We start from the raw sequence: 17,312 nt of genomic DNA on the forward strand, positions 1-17,312 counted from the left end.
TTATAAAGTGTCCATGTCTATAATGGCTAAAAAAATGGCAAATGTAATGCCAGAACTGATAGATATAGATCAATGTGGTTTTGTGGAGGGGAGGCAAACATTTGACAACATTAACAGAACACTGATGATCCAGAGGGAAGCAGAATGTAAGAAAATACCATTGTTGTTGGTGAGTCGATGCAGAGAAAGCATTTGACAGAGTAAGCTATTACTTTTTTAGCAGAGCAAAGGAAGCATTTGGATCGGAGGTGAAAATTAAAGTGGATGGGGTCCTCTCTGATAATTTCTGCTTCAGCAGAGGAACTAGGCAAGGGTGTTGTCTTTCCCCTTTGTTATTTGCATTATATTTAGAATCATTGGCAAAGAAAATAAGGGACTCAGAAATTCAAGGATATAATTGGTATGGTAGTCAAGAAAAACTGGCTCTATTTGCAGATGATATTATTTTACTGGACAAAGCCAGAAAAAGACATTACAGTGTTGTGGAACGTTTTGAGACAGTTTCAATTTTTTTTTTGGAATACAAAATTAATGAAGGTAAAACAAATGCAATAGCAGCAAATTATGTAGCTACATGTGAATTGGTTTAGCAATATCCATATTAATGGGGGCATTAAAATTGAAGGATTTCAGAGTATGACTTAAAATGATTCTGGTGTGGCAGCTAAGGATAAAGAGGGTAAACAAAAGATAATACAAAAACTGAGAAAATGGAAGCTTTATTATATGGACAGTAAGATACAAGCAGTTAAAATGTTTTTAGGTCCCATCAGTCTTACACAGGTCAGGCATATTTTTATTAACCAGAGGAGAAGTTGTGGATAGCAATTAATAAAGAGCTGAAGGACTTTGTCTGGAAGGGGAAGACAGCAACATTCAGGTGGTATAAGCTGATTCTTGCAATCAAACAAGACGGATTGGGATAACCCGATTTGAAGGAGTATTTCAGAGCTACACAATTAAGGCTTCTATACATAGCACAAGCAGAAAACTGTAATACAAAGTGGAAAGGAATAATGATGAAGACCTGAGAGCCAATACATCATAACTAAAGGGATGAAATGTGATATGTTGATAAAACTCCACATTCTTCACTAATGCATGTGGGAAATCACACCTCACCGTCCACAAAGTAATTGACCGGAAGTACCTATTCATACCTTACCACCTTGCTATTCCTTCTTTACTCACTTCCTTACTTCAGTTTCTCTCCCTCGATTCTCTTTCTAAAATGCCATAACTTTTTTTTGCTCTTCCTTCATATTGTGATTCGTTTGTATCATACTAACTTACCTTTAATTCCTCTATAAACTGTCTAAAATATTAAATTGTCACATAACTTGTATCTATTCATAACTAATGCTTTCACATTATGTCTAATTAGGTATAATTATTTCAATTGTGTATGTTTTTGTACTATTTTTGAAGATTGTAAAATTATTGCTCTTAAAAGTTTTTTGCAATATTTTGGAGCTTTTCTCAAAAGGCCTCCACTGAAAATGGGCACCTAACCCAGTTGGACTTTTTCAGTACTCAAATGTCATTAAGTAAATTGACAGTTGAGTAGGACCATCAATAAAAACAATGATGTGGGCAAACAATCTTGGGGATATTTTCTAGAAAATGCATGCTTTGCAAATTTATGAAAGCAGACACAAAGTAAAGCAGACAACTAGCAAAAGAAATAAAAGGAATTTATTTAACTTATAAACTTTTAATAAATATCAATTAGCTGTTTCTGAGATACAGACAACATTCTGCACATGTTTTTTGATGATAAAGTGTTTAATTTACAACACAGTACAGTTGCTGTTAATGAACACTTAAATAGATGGACTCTAGTCCCACCTTTGTGCAAGGATTACAGTTTCATTTGCAATAAGGAATGTATTATACACTAAAACAAAAAATACATTTTCATTTGGTATGCTACAGGCAACCATACATGACAATATTTTTACACAAGAGGCTCTGGAAATTATTATACATACTTTTATATATAAACTAATTAAATAACATATTTACTAGTTAGTCAAGCAAAGACCACTGTTCAATTAAAATAATTTTGCTTCATGTAACTTTACTTTACTGAAGCCAAACGGAACACTTGTGGGCAAACTGATAAAAAAATAATGACAAACTTAAAATGCCCATTGATTTTTACATTTGTTTATTTTACATTCCCAATGTAAACGCAAGCTGTTTACAATACACAACGCAAGAGTCGGCAGGAAAGAAATTTGTGCAGAAGGAGAATATGATATTGCTACTGAAGTACATGTTAAGTTCCAGGAAGGATTAATCATATTGTAGCAATATACAATTTCTCCATTACTGTGGCTTCTGTATTGCACAATGTGACAAATGGTTCACAAACGTAGTTTCCACTACCATGAAGGTTTGCGTCCCTTATATCAGACACCATTTATACTTTGCTGAAGTGCAAGAAAATACATGAGCTGTACAGGATGAACTGATAAACCAAAACAAACACCAAAACACATTTAGTGATCATTTTGAAAAAGTGTTTCAATTTTCAGTGTATTTAATATCATGCACGTTTTTGCATTTCACAGTGGACTATAACCAAATTGATGGATAACTGTACTACTCTTACAAGTAATACAGTACATGCATGTCTGCTGTACATCTATATGAACAAAGTGCCTTTGGATACTTTTAAAATACCAAAATAAAATAAAAATCTTCATGAACACAGAATAACTCTTGCCCAGTACACTGTAATGGGCAAAAGCTTTATAAAATAGCTAATAAAACATCTCAATACTAAAACAGTGTCCAGAGGAAATGATAAAGCAAAAAAATTCACATCTACAATATGTCAAACATTCCAGCAGGAACATTGTAAGGGTCTGGCAAAACCCTCATTTTTAGAGTTCCATCTGCTCCACAAGAAAAAATACGATTTGCTGATCCAATTTCAATCTGCATTACTCCAGCACCTATGTTTCTGAATATGGATTGCTTGGCATGTTCATTGGTAAATGAATGGATTAAACCATGACCCGTCAGTCTCCACACCTACGGAAACAAAGAGGTACAGAGGAAATCAGTAAAGCAGATATTTAATAATTTAGCAAAATAAAATAAATAGTTTCTTAAAATAATAAAGTGTAAACCCCAAACAGGCTGCAAGGGAGATACAGAGTATTGGATATAAGCCATTTGGAACAGAGTTTCACCAGTGCTTTTTTCCATATTTAGTAGTACTGCGGATATCTGCTTCCTTAAGGAAGCAGTTCTACTTTCTTCTTGTTTTCAATTTACATCCTAAAAAATAAGCAGGCCTGGGTTAAGGCTTTTTTAATTTTCTGCAGTTGGTTTTGCCATATTTTTCACCACAGCATTGGCCATCCAATTCAGATTGCTTTTTAGTGCATACTGGCTTTTAAAATCTTCTGCAATTTTCTGTTTAAGCAAATACAAAACTAAAGCATCTAGTCTTGGCTTAAAAAAATCCACCTTATGTGTATTTTATAGGTGCAGGCAGAGCACAGGACATGCTCTATTAAAGCCTATGGGACTATGTTGTTAATTACAATGTCTAATTCTGTTACTAATCAGTCACCAATTATTTAACAAGGCAAATTTTAAAAGCAGAAGATTCAATTTTGTGTAGTGGATGTAATTATAAAATTCAGTTCAATTTCTGCAAAACAATTCCAGAAAGGAACAGATGACTATGAGCATCATGCTCTATGCTGCAAGTGTACTCTTCAGCAAATCATGTTAAAGAATGTTGAAATCCAGTTCAGATAACAGCCCTAAAACTAATAAAATGACAAGACATGTACTTGTGTGACTTATTACCTAAAGTTATGACTTACAGATAAAGCAGATAAAGTTACGCTCTTATACATTCCATTTACTGCTATTATTTTGTACAACTATGTAAGTAAATAAGTATCCCAAAAGGACAGCAAGCAGAGTAAACCTTTAAAAGGGAATGCAAGCAAAAAATTATTGTGTGTTTGTGTGTGTGTATGTGTGTGTGTGTGTGTGTGTATATATATATATATATATATATATATATATATATATATATATATATATATGGAAACACTTCACATAATCGAATGACTGAAATCTCGAATTTCATACGGTCGAGACCATATGATCGAGATTTCAGTAAATCGAATATGTGTAGTGTTCAAAAATAAGAGTTTAATTACCTTAATATGTTACGTGCACACAGAGGCAAGTATTGTTGTACGCTCTGTGTGCACGTAATGTTTTATTTGTTTTGCGGTGTTGACAGGAAATGAGAAATCTCCTGTTTTGCATTTCCGCATACAGCGCAAGACAGGAGATTTCCCATCTCCCCACTGAAGCGAGATCTTGGAGTTGGTATATTTAAGTAGGGGGGTGTGGGGGGCACAGGGGGGCAAAGCCCCCCCTGCAAAAGCGAGGTTTGTGTTTTTTTTTTTAATTTGTTGATTTCGCTTCAGAAGTTCGAGTTTCTGAAACTCGATCTTTTGGTTTCGGTTATTTGCAGTTTGCGATTTTGGTAATTCGAGCTTCTGAAGTGAATATATATATATATATATATATATATATATATATATATATATATATATATATATATATATCACAACAACCCTGTTTAGGGTTGCTCGATGATTCTGTTATCTCTTGTTAAGTCACTATCAACCGAACTGAGGGGCATAGGGGATGATATAAGAAAAGCAAGGACTATCACAATCTACTTTAACTAGTTTAGGGAGATACGTCAAATGTTTCTGTTCCACTTTTCATAAGGATAATGGTAAAATGTCTCTGGCAACTGAATTCAGGTTTCTTACTATCTTACACCATGTCTCTTTTATGGGAAGCAAAATGCTCTATTTCTGGGGCACCCCTCCCCCCAGATGAACTAAGTACAGGATTATACTCCCTGTTTAAAGTTCATTTTTTGGGATCCACTCATGTTCTGTTCAGATTATCTGCTATCACGCTCCTCTGAGATGGGATGCATTGGATCCTGAGGATGAAACTTGTCTCCTGCTCTAGGTGCCAAGGTTGCATTGCTATTGTATATTGGAGGTAAGAATGTGCTCCTCCTTGCTTGCTGACACTCCTCACCACTGTGGTTCTGTCTGTCAAGATTTCTAGAAGGATCTGATGGCCAACATTATTGTCATCTACTTTACATTGATATGACTGTTTCTGAATGCCCTATTTCAAGTCTCTTGAACTAACAAGTTCCCCTACGTGAGCTCCATGGGTGGTGTCTGAGGAGTCAATTGTGAGAGTCTGAGTCCCTGGTTCCATTTTAAAAGGAACCCCTACAATATGGGAGACCTGTGCACCACAAGTTCTCTTTCCCAAAGCAGAGTTGACAGTGAAATGAGAGTCTGCAGTGACTGTGCATGTTGGCACCACTTGTTTCTGAGCTACCACTGCATATTCCTTATGTGCTGCTTGTCACATAAGTATGCAGGAGGTCATTTATCTCATGAGAATTTTCCTGGCAGTGAATTAATTTAAGATGCTAATCTTTCTGAAGTGGGACAAAAACAGTATATATCTTGTCTATAGGGTTGAAGGCTTGTTGCTTGTCTATGTCCATATGATCACCTAGAAAGATCACTTGTTTGATGGGTCTTAATGGGACTTTGGAAGGTTGAGAAAGAGAGCCCCAGGGACTGGATGCAATGGATTATATATCCAGTACCTTTCTGTTTGCCTGTATGGAAGAAGCATAGACAGGTTCATAAGTGTTTACTAGGCTAATGACCACAAGGGCCTTTTTAAGCCTAGCCATGCATCCCAAATCTCTAACAAGTTCAGATACCCTTGATAAGTGTAAGCAGGGGCTTGGGAGATGAAACATTTACAAGCTAGGGCCTGGGAGATGAACCATTTACAGGTTGCCTGTGTCCATTAGAGACATAGGTGTCAAACCAGGGAAGAATTTCCTGTTCCCCTCCAACTGTCCAGGTTGCACTTGAATTGGGTTAGGGAAGAACTCTGCTTCACATGGATGGGGATCTTGTTCCAGAAATGGGGTAATCTCTGGGATGCATTCCTGTCTCTCCAGCAGGTCCTATTTATATCACAGGCAAGGTTTAAGTTTTTAGAATGGGTAATTTTGGTGCTGTTTATTTTGCGGATATGCAGGAGGTCCATCAGAGTGGAGTCTGAGAATGCCCTGTATGTCAGGCATAGATCTCCCCTCAAAAACCTGTAGGAAACAGAATACAGAGACAGAGCATTGAGGTGGTCTTCATAGGACATTCTACTTAAGCCCTGCATTCTTTTATTGAGGAACCTCTGTGGACATTCCAATTGTTGGAGATCCCTGGTTAGGTACACCCAAAGGGGGCACTGTACTCAATGATAAGTCTGATGAATGCTGAATACAGTGGAACAATGACTTCCTTGGACTTGGATGCCATACCTTTGTTTATAAGTTGAGCAACACAGAATAATTTCCTCACTACTGTCGACACATGATGGTCAAAGGCTAGATTACTATCTATGTGTGTCCCTAAGTCCCTGACTACTGGAGTCAACTCTAAGAGATGTGTAGTCAATAAGATAGTTACCTGGGGTGGATGACTTCCCAAAGGATACTATAATGCATTTCTTGGCATTTAGTTTTAGTCCATGGTTCTGACACCAGTTGTTTCTCTGTGTCAGCCCCTCCTGCAGAACATTTGTGTCAGTGTGGGATTCAATGACAGCTTCTAATTTGCAGTCATCTGTAAATTTATTCAGCCAGAGACCTCTGGCATAGGCCTTGACTTCAGAGAAGTAAATGCCAAAAAGGAGGGAGGAGTCCAAGGACAGATTCCTGAGGGACTCCACTTGTTACTTGCCTCTTTGTAGAGGTGGACTCCCCAATTCTAACTTCCTGGGTCCTGTTTGTGAGCCAGCTGGCTATCCACCAGGTGACATATGGGTTTGTACCTAACCTCTTGAGTTTGTCAACAATGCCATAATGTGGTATTGTGCCAAATGCCTTGGTCACTTCAAGGTAGGCAGTGCAAACCATTTTGCCCTCATACATTGCTTTGGCGTCCTTCTCAAAGAAGTCCACCAGGTTGAGAAGGCACGATCTTCCCTTGACGAAACCAAAATGGGTTGGATCCAGTGTCTGGAGGTTTATTATATCATTATTGATCATTTCCATGAGAATTCTTTCCATGGCTTTACATACAAGTCTAAAGAGACGTATGGGTCTGTAGTTTCCAGGGTCTGTAGATAGCCCACCTTTGTGCAGAAGGATGACTGTTGCTGTTCTCCATTCATGAAGCATGAAGCCTGTTTGGAGGCTACAGTTACATAGCAATTCTAGAGGCCCTGATAGGTCATGTTTCATGCTATTTAGAAGGCATCCTGGGATATTGTCTAGGCCCATTGATGCAATATTCTTGGCCTTAGAGAGAGCATTAAGGACCTGTTCCCTAGTGATAGCAGGGGGAGTTATATTTGATGGTATTTCCTGAGAAAAAGGTTGAGAGGGAGACAGGGGTAGCATTGCAGTGGAATTTATTGGCCAGTAGGTTTGCTATATCTCCTGACTCAGTATAGGTGGTCCATTTACAATGAGCTTTGCACACAATTGTGTATTGCCTTTAAGGTTGTGGACGTAGCCAAAGAATACCTTGTGGTTTCCTTGGCCTTGGAGGCCAAATTCACCTCAAATTTGGCTTTGGTAGACTTCATTTGTCCTCTGAGGTGTTTGTTTAGTTTGATGAGAGGGCTTTTATCCTGCTGGGTGGTGCACCTCCTAATTTTTGCCATGATTTTCTTCCTTCTGTTATACAGCCTATTAAATTTGTGATTCCACCAGGGTGGCTTGTTTTTTTATTTAGTTTTGTACTTCTTCCTATTGGGTAAAGTTGCCTCTATGCAGCTATTAACATGCCTGTACAGGGTTTCTGTGAACAGTTCTGCATAGCCATAAGTGTTGTCAGGGTTTATGGGGGCTTGAAATTTTGCCAGGTTATCACTTAATAGCATCTAGTCAGTCTTTCCTAAATATTCCAGGTTTAGCTGGGTGTCCAGGTTTTATTTTTACTTCAAAGGAGACCATTTTGTGATCTGACATTACCAGGGAAGACGTTACAGTACGGGAAGTGCAGCAGTCTCCCATATTAGTGAAAACCAGATCCAGTATGGCTGCACCCCTGTTTGGCGTACTGACTATCTGGGTCAGGGAGTTTGTGTTTACAAAATCCAGGAATCTCTGTGATTGTATGTTTGGTGTTGTATAAGATTCCCAGTTAATAGTAGGGTCGTTAAAGTCACCCATGAGTATGGTTTTGGGTTGGATGGTTAGTGTTTCTAATAAGTTTAAATACATGGTATGGGTTTTTTGGGTCATAAAGGGGGACCTATAGCTGGCAAGGAAGTGATACTGGATCTTGCCTATGGTGATTTGGACATTGAGCAGCTGAACTGCATTGCCTGTCTGACCAGCCTTGAGGTATTTTTATTTCTGATGCAAATAGATACACCTCCACCTTTAGTCCTTGTCTGAGTAGTAGCTGGTCTAAATGTGTGGAAGGCATTGTAGCCTTGCTCTGTTGGTATGCTCTCCATGGCTTTAAATCATGACACAGTTACCCAGGTAGGGGTAAATATGGATGCTTTTGGTTCTCCAAAAAACAAATCACTATAACAGGGCACTTCATAAAAACCCTAAGTCCAGTAGCTAAGCTAAAAAACAGGAAGTGAAATGGTAGCAAGTACCCTTAGGCAATATCTGTCCACCTTGGCTATGGGAATATGCCGATATGCATCCTTGAATTATAAAAGTTACATAAGACCTCATGGGAAGACAACAGACAAGAGGCTCTGCAACAACAGCATCTGTAACTTTGGAACTGACAAGAAGTTGTTCAGTCTGGGGAAGACTGCAAATGTATCTGGTGAATCCTTCTCATCACAGGACTATAAAAAGTCTCAAGTACAACCCAGTCCCTTTTTTTTCTGATACCCTATCTGGTCCCTCGCATTAAAATAATTTTTATTTGAAGGGACATCAGGTTTTTCTGTTCTTTTGGAATGGAAGGGATGACTACAATGTTGTTTCTTTTGGGAACACAGTTTATAACCATTTTTGGAAATTTGCAAGGCTCACTTCCTCTGCTGAAACTGCAGTTTGTAACCATTTTTGGAAATGTGCAAGACTTGATTCTCTTTTGTGATGCCTTCCTAGTGTTTCCCATTCTGAAAAGATATAGGAATAGAGACAGAACAAGAAATAAAGCTTAGGTTGAGGTGGTGTGGATTTTAGGTAAGGGGAAAGACAGAAAGACTGCTCTAAGTCATAGCTACTCCTGCTGATTACTGTGGCCCTCATTATCAATTTGGCAATTCTTTAGGCAGTGACCCTTCTTCCCCTTTTGGACTTTGGTGTTTTCTCCTACTAAGAGTATAAGTTTAATTACTTGCTGGGGTAATTTCTCTCATATGTTGGTGTTGGAGAATGAAAAGGATATTTGTCAGATTTATAGAGTTCCTTTTTTTCTCCAGGTTTTTGAATGCCTTCTAAAAGGATGTTTAAACAGAAGCCCTCATTGAAGAAAGTACAGTTGTGTACACTTACCATAAATGTAGATGTTTGAGTGTATTCACTGTTGCAGTCATTACATTTGGGTTATCTGCTTGAAGGTAGCCCTCAGTCGGCCTAATTAACAAAGTCTTGGGTCCTGCTTCAGTTGCTGTCTCTTCTTCCATGGCGTCAGGTTGTCAGGGGTATAAAACATGCAGCCAATGCCATTATATCAGTTTTTCTTGCCCCAGATGTCAGGTGCCCCCCTAATGGGAAGCAATTAAATATAAAAGTCCAAAGATATACCTCCAACAAAAAAGCAAATACACCAAAAAGGCTTTTAAGCATAGTAAAGGAAAGTAGAGATATAGTCAAAAGAAGTTAGGGGGCTTGAGGGAGGGTAACCAGGACTGCAACAGTGAATACACTCAAACATCTACATTTATGGTAAGTGTACACAACTGTACTATGTTCTTCGTGTTTCACTGTTGCAATAATTACATTTGGATAGATTCCCAAAGCTATGGTTGGGAGGGGAATTTAGATAGCATTAGGGCCAGCTATAAGGCCCTGCAAGACTGCAGTGGCAAAGCCAGCTCTGGATTTAGAGAAAATTGGCAAATGATAATGCTTGGTGAAAGTATGTACAGAACTCCAGGTGGCAGTTTCTAGGATGTCCCTGGTAAGGACGCCTTTGAGAAAGGCTGTAGAGGTAGATGCAACCATGGTGGAGTGAGGTCTGATCCCCTGCGGGATAGGTTTTCCATGGTTCTTACAGCAGAAATGAATGCAATGGCTTATCCATTTAGAAATAGTTTGCTTTGAAATAGCCTTCCCCTCTGCCCCTGCAGCAAATGCCACCAGCAGTTGTTCAGATTTCCTTTGAGGTTTAGTCCTGTCCAAGTAGAATCTAAGTTGTCTTTGCACATCTAAGGAGTGCAGTATGCGTTCCCCTTTATTCAGTGGATTGGGAAAGGAGGTTGGCAAATGAATGGACTGATTAAGAGCCACACTGGATACCACCTTGAGCATGAAGGATGGATTGGTTCTGAGGGACACCCTGTCCGCATGAAAGATGATGAAAGGCTCCACTGCCACAAGGGCCTGTAATTCAGATACCCTTCTAGCTGAAGTGATTGCTAAAAGGAAAGCTGTTTTCCAAGAAAAAAATTTTAAGTCTGCAGTAGCAGCTGGCTCGAAAGGAGGTAGAGTGAGTTTCTCCAAGACAAAGTTAAGGTCCCAGGCTGGGGTTGGAGCTCTCCTGGGTAGTCTCAAATTTTTGGCCCCTCTGAGGAACTGCTTGAGCAGTGGATGAGAGAAGAGGGGGGGTTCTGTGTTATAATGAGCTGAAATGGCTGAGGCGTGGATTTTAATGGAGGAAAAAGACAAGGCCTTGTGAAGCATCTCAGTTAAGTATTGTAAAATCTGAGGTAAATTGGGTGCTGCTGTGCTCATCCCTTGAGAATGGTTCCAGGCACAGAATCATTTCTATTTTTCAGCATAAGATTTTCTAGTACTACGCCTCCTTGCCTCTAAAATTATATCCATCACAGGTTTGCTGAGGGATGGTAAAGGAGAGATTAAGTAATTAGCCAGGCTGCAAGGTTCAGTGTTAGAAGCTGAGGGTGCAGAATCTGGTTCTCCTGCTGAGACAGCAGGGAACGAGTCTGAGGCAGGTGCCATGGAGATAACCATGACACACTGCGCAGGAGGGGGTACCAGTGTTTGCGCGGCCAGTTTGGAGCAATCAAAATCATCCTTGGTTTGTCCTGTTTGATTTCTAGCAGTACTTTGGAGAGCAGAGGCAGAGGGAGGAAGGCATAGACTGATAGGTTTTTCCAGCTGAAGGACAGAGCATCCACTTTCCAGGCTTGTTTGTGGGGAGTCCTTGTGCAAAAATTTGTCCAATTGGTAGTTCTGGGGAGAGGCAAACAGGTCTATATCTGGGCTCCCCCATTTGCTTGTCAACATGTTGAAAATCATTGGTTCCAGTTTCCACTCGTGTGGGTCCATGAGCTTTCTGCTTAGTCCGTCTGCCAGTGTATTTAATTTTCCTGGCAGGAATTGAGCTTGTAGGTGCACTTGGTAGCTCAAGGCTGTGTTCCACAATGCCATGGCTAGTCTGCAGAGGGGGTAAGAATGTGTACCCCCCTGGTTGTTTATGTACCACATAACAGTGGTGTTGCCTGTCTTTACCATTAGTTGTCCTGGAAGAATGTGGTCCTTGAAGGCTGTCAGAGCATTCTGCACAGCTAACATTTCTTTTTGATTGATATACAGGTGCATTTGACTAGGGTTCCATTTGCGCTGAATGCACTTCACTGCCAGGTGAGCCCCCCGTGCATAGTCTGATGCATCTGTTGTTAGGATTTTGCGCGGCAGGGGGTGGTGTGAAAGGTAGTCCCTTGTTTTGGTGGCAGGCCTCTGCCAACCAAAGGAACTCTAGGCATAGGCAAGGTACGATAGGAATCATTGTTTCTAGGTCTTGAGAATGTTGACACCATAGGCTTTTTAGATACCACTGTAGTTTCCTCATATGCAGTCTTGCATATGGAATTAGAAGAATGCAGGAGGCCATGTACCCCAAGGCTTGCAGATAGCAGGGTTTTTGTGGCCACTTGTTTCAAGTAGGTTGTCAAATGAATTTGTTTCTCTGGCGTGAGGCAAGCCATCTGGGAAGTTGTATTCAACCTTGCTCCCAGGAATATAATTTGTTGACAGGGTACCAGGTGTGATTTCTTTTTGTTTATGGTGTACCCCAGACAAGTTAGAACCCTTTGTACAAAGGCCAGATGATTCAGAAGTATGTCCTGGCTTTCTGCCTGAATTAGACAATCGTCCAGGTATGGGTATATTTGAATATTTCTTTGCCTACAAAATGCAATAACTGGAGCTAGGCCATTTGTGAATACCCTTGGCGCAGTAGACAAGCCAAAGGTCAGTGCAGAGAACTGATAGTGCGTGTAGTCTGCTTTGAAGCGTAGGTATGTTCTGCAAGATTCCCTGATTGGTATGTGCAGGTATGCTTCTTTTAAATCGATTGTTGCCAACCAGGCATCTTTGCCTAGCATAGGAAGTAATTGAAGTGTCAGCATCTTGAATTTCGGAATCTCCAAAAAGGTGTTTACAGTAGACAGGTCCAGGACAGGATGCCATGAATTGTCTTTTCTGGGTACCAGGAAAAGTCTTGAGTAGAAACCTTGTCCCTTTTTCTCTTCTGGTACCAGCTGAATAGCCCCCATGCTTAAGAGAGAAAGTACTTGTTTTTGGGCCTCTGCTGACTGATTTGTGGGTAAGTCCGGCCACCCAGTTGGTGTTGGCAACATGTGGAAGTGAAATCTGTATCCCTGGGATACTATATTTAAAACCCATTTGTCCTGGGTAATGAGTTCTCAATTCTTTGCATGAAGAGCAATCTTTCCCCCCAAAGGGGCAGTCAGTTGATAAGTGCTTGAAAATTTTAAAAGGAAGTCATTGAGACAGTTTACCATAGGGGAAAGTTTTATTATTCCCAGATTTGGAAGTGGAGGCCCCCCACTGCTTAGTTCTGTGTGTCCCCTGGGACTGAAACCTCGGGTTTTTGCTGTGTCTGGGTTTGGCTTGAGAAGATCTGGAAGGGGCTGGAAAGGACCAATTCTTAGAGGGCCAATGCCTACTAAATCTAGGAGGCTGAACTTGTAAAAAAATCTTTAACAGTTTGCATAGATTTAGCTTTATCTTCCATCTTTTTAAGAACTTCCTCAGCCTTGTTGCCAAACAGGCGGTCCTGATTTAAAAGAGCATCCAACAATTTAGCTTTAACATGATCAGGCAAAGATTGCTCCTTAAGCCAAGCATGCCTTCTGAGCACAGACCCAGTAACAGCAGCCCTGCAAGAGGCCTCTAATGAATCAAAACCACATTGCAAAGTATGTTTTCCAACTTGTTCAGCAGAATGCATTAAATCCTGCAATTCTTTATTTTCCACACATTCAGGAATCAACATAATATTCTGTTTAAGCAGTCCAATAGCATGTTGCTGATATGTTAACATATGAAACTGGCAGTTTAAAGCGCTAATGGCAAAGGTCGCAGAAGTGTAAACCTTCTTACCCCATCTATCCACCGCCCTGGAGTCTTTATCAGAAGGGGTAGGATTTTTATCAGTAGAAGCCTTAATGCCTTTGAGCCCCTGTGAAATAGTCTCTGGATCTACAATAGGATTTTTAAAAAGGAACTTGTGGGACTCAGGGATCCTGTGGTATCTGTCAGGTTTTCTGGGAGCAGGAGGCAGGGAATCAGGGGCCAAACTAGATTCTGAAAAAGCATCATCAACAATGTCTTGTACAGGAAGAATAGCTAAAGAGGCCTATGCTGAGGTAGGAGAAGGAAATCCCTAAGCCTTTTTTTTTTTTGAATAAGAAAAATCCTGGCTTTCCCAGTGGAAATGCTCCCTTAGAGTATGTAAGGTTTCCCCAAAAGAAAAGTCCTCAGGAGGGGAAGCAGAAGGAATTGAGTCCTCCGCATCAGAATCTTCATAAGTAGATAAGGGCAAATCCAGAACATCAGAAGAATCAGAAACAACAGAATCCTGATCAGAAGATTCATAATCAACTTCCATCCTAGGCCTCTTAGAGGGGGGGGGGGGGGGGGTTGGCTACCCCTGATTAGAGTTATTAGATTTTCAGCCATTCTTATCATTTGTTTTTTTAGGCATAGGCCTGGGCATCGTTTTTTTTTTGGCATGGATCGAGATTTAGGCCTAAGTAAAGAAGAGGGCATTGGTTTAATATGCAAGTCAGTAGTCCTGAATACACCCTCAGAAGCTGGTGCCTGCACAGCGGCTCCGGACCCATCCAAGGTAGAGACATCTGCGGGTTCCATAGTTGAAGCATCTTGCAGCATACCGGACTCTGAATGGGTCTCAGTAGAGGCCTGCGAATCAGAAGTAGCGGGTATCAGGGGCTGCGAAAGCACCTTGCTGAGTACCGGTGAACTGGCAACTGGCTTACAAGAAGCGTCGTCGGCAGTTTTGGACCTTGGCGGCCTGTCTCTGTCTTTATCTTTGCATTTTTTTCAGAATCCCGGTAGTCGGATGGCTAACTGACGACATTTCTGGATAATTAAACCGAAAACCGAAATATTTAGAGGTGAAAATATACCGATGGATAGTGCGCTGATTAAATAAAGCACAAAACCGACCGCAAGGTACGTCGTGGTCAGGACCTAGGCAAGGAATACAGTAAGAATGAAAATCTTTATGAGGTATTTGCTTTCCACAAGTAATGCAATTATGAACTTTTACTCACATCGGTAAGGAGCAAGAAAAAGTTTCCCCAACAGGGTAGTTAGCTTTAGCTGAAGACTTCAGTTCTGAAACTCGAAAACGAAAACTTCAGGAGTCAGCCGACCGGCACTTGTGAACGGCTACTGCTTTGGGCACTGCACAGCAAGAAACACTGATGTAATGGTGTCGGCTGCATATTTTATACTCCTGATGACCTGACGTCATGGAAGAAGGGACAGCAACCGACGCAGGACCCAAGACTTTGTTAATCGGGCCAATTGAGGGCTACCTGCAAGCAGATAACCCAAATGTAATGACTGCAACAGTGAAACATGAAGAACATCTCCATTTTTACCTTCTCTGGAAGGCTTTCAGTCCTCAGTCAGGTATGTTGCTTAAAGTTAGAACTTACAATAACTATGTAACTATAATGGTGTTTTAAATATAAATATAATTTTAGAAATGCTCTAATAGAAATCTGGTGTACACTTTTAAATAATTCATGTTAAATGAATGTAAGCTCCGGTTACGATGATAACCGCATAAACGTTCACCTAGCATTATTTCTATTAGCATTTTGATGCGCAAGGTTCCTATTGCCTATTTTCTAAACATGGACTAATTGTTGAACTGCACCAAGTTCTTTAAATGTTTATTTGCCTGTTTAGTTGCATTGGCAACCGCAAACAAGTCTTTCTAGGGCTATACCTGTCAGCTTTTAGTTGCGCAGTGTTCTTTTTGCTTTTATTTACTTCACCTAAGCACATAGTTATAGTTGAATTATATCAAGTTCTATGATTGTTTGTTTGTTTAAACTTATTATATACACATCTGGTGTACATTTTTAACTATTCCATGTTAAATGAATGTAAGCTCCGGTTACGATGGTAACCGCATAAACGTTCACCCAGCATTATTTCCATTAGCATTTTGATGCGCAAGGTTCCTATTGCCTTTTGTCTAAATATGGACTAACTGCTGAACTGCACTAAGTTCTTTAAATGTTTAAATGTTTACTTATTTGTTCAGTTGCATTGGCAAGCGCAAACAAGTCCTTTTAGGGCTATACCTGTCAGCTTTCAGTTGCGCAGTGTTTTCATTGCTTTCCTTTATTTCACCTAAACACAGAGTTATAGTTGAACTACTTTAAACTCTATGATTGTTTGTTTGTCTAACTCATCATATATCATATATTTACATTTTTAATATACAAACTATATCATGAGTTATGTTCAAGATTTATTATTTTAGAATCTGTATTCATCATTAATGAAAGCATTGCTTCCGATAGTTTGTCAGTTGATCTTGGGAGCTAAGCATTGTTGCTTTAAATGTCTAATGAGGTACTTAATTACATAGAGCTTGGTTTTAATTAATTTACATAACTTATGCAGTATATAAGCACTTTATTGTAGAATCTTCATTTGTCTGATGAAGCGTGGCTGTGACCACGCGAAAGCGCTTACCTCTCAATTATATTCATAATAAAGAAGAGTTTTACTTTTGCTACGGCTGCCGACAATTTCTTTGAACTGTGGATTTGGGAAGTTTGTTAAACAGCAACCGCTCAGTACTTTATCTTCATTGCGGTGAGATCAGGTTTCTGCTTTTCGCATTTGCACCTGTTTGTGTTACCTGACCTCTTGGAGCTGCAGTTACCTCTTGGTTTTTTTCTATTTTTTCTGTGTGGTAACTGCTCTACGCGATGGATTCCACCAATGTAGAATTAGACTACAGACCAGAGTCGAGGGAATTTTCAGCTATACCAGAAGGATTGCTGCATCACGTCGCTAACCCTTTATTGGCTTTGGAACTAGGTGGGCCAGCTAACATTCCTGCTTCCACCTTACCTGAAGAAAATCTTGCTGACTTCAACTTGGTTGTGAAAGAATTTGAAGATAAGCTATACCTATTACAAAGGTACGCCTGGCAAAGGCAACATCTTGAAGCATCCATACATCATAGAATCGTACCCCGAGGAATGCGTGTATTTTGCATGCCATCTTATGGAACTAATCACCCGGTGCTTTTGAAAAAGTGGCAGGACCTAAATATTGAACAAGGATTCAGGTACATGTCACTTTTAAATGAATATTTCTTACCACTTGAGACTAAATTACGTACTGAGATAGATATAACTCACAAAAATTTAACTGACAAGTTTAAATCAGATTTTGCTAAAAATAGACTGCAAACTATTTTCTCACAAGTGAATTCTTTCAGTGAGAAATTGAAACAAATCAAACTGAAAAAGTTGCAGAGGGACTTTAATGATTTTCAAACTGGTCAGATTTTTGTCTGGCCCAGATACAATAATGCACAAACTCAATCGCAAAGGCCAGCTTCCTTAACACATGATAATGACAATGTTACAACTAATGATGCTGCTTCTACATTTGTTGGTGTTTCAGCTCCGTCCACTCTACCTATAACTGATAATAATTCTGCTCAACTTAGTGAGACGGAATTTCCTAGATTGACTGCTTACTCTGCAACACCACCTCCTAACCAACTAGCTTT

At 39.9% G+C, this 17,312-nt stretch overlaps 1 protein-coding gene across 1 annotated transcript in view; it reads right to left on the reverse strand.

Annotated features, from left to right (window-relative positions):
* Positions 1–1,677: 1,677 nt before the first annotated feature.
* The window catches only part of DMXL2 (Dmx like 2), a 1,902,820-nt gene continuing 1,887,185 nt past the window's right edge, over positions 1,678–17,312 (reverse strand). The window contains exon 49 of the mRNA XM_044076363.1: positions 1,678–3,042. Within this exon, the coding sequence (XP_043932298.1) occupies positions 2,833–3,042 (210 nt within the window). The 3' untranslated portion in view covers positions 1,678–2,832. The remainder of the gene's footprint in view (positions 3,043–17,312) is intronic.

Source organism: Protopterus annectens, chromosome 7.part0 (assembly GCF_019279795.1).
Source record: "Protopterus annectens isolate FY-2018-M chromosome 7.part0, PAN1.0, whole genome shotgun sequence".
Lineage (NCBI taxonomy): Eukaryota > Metazoa > Chordata > Ceratodontiformes > Protopteridae > Protopterus > Protopterus annectens.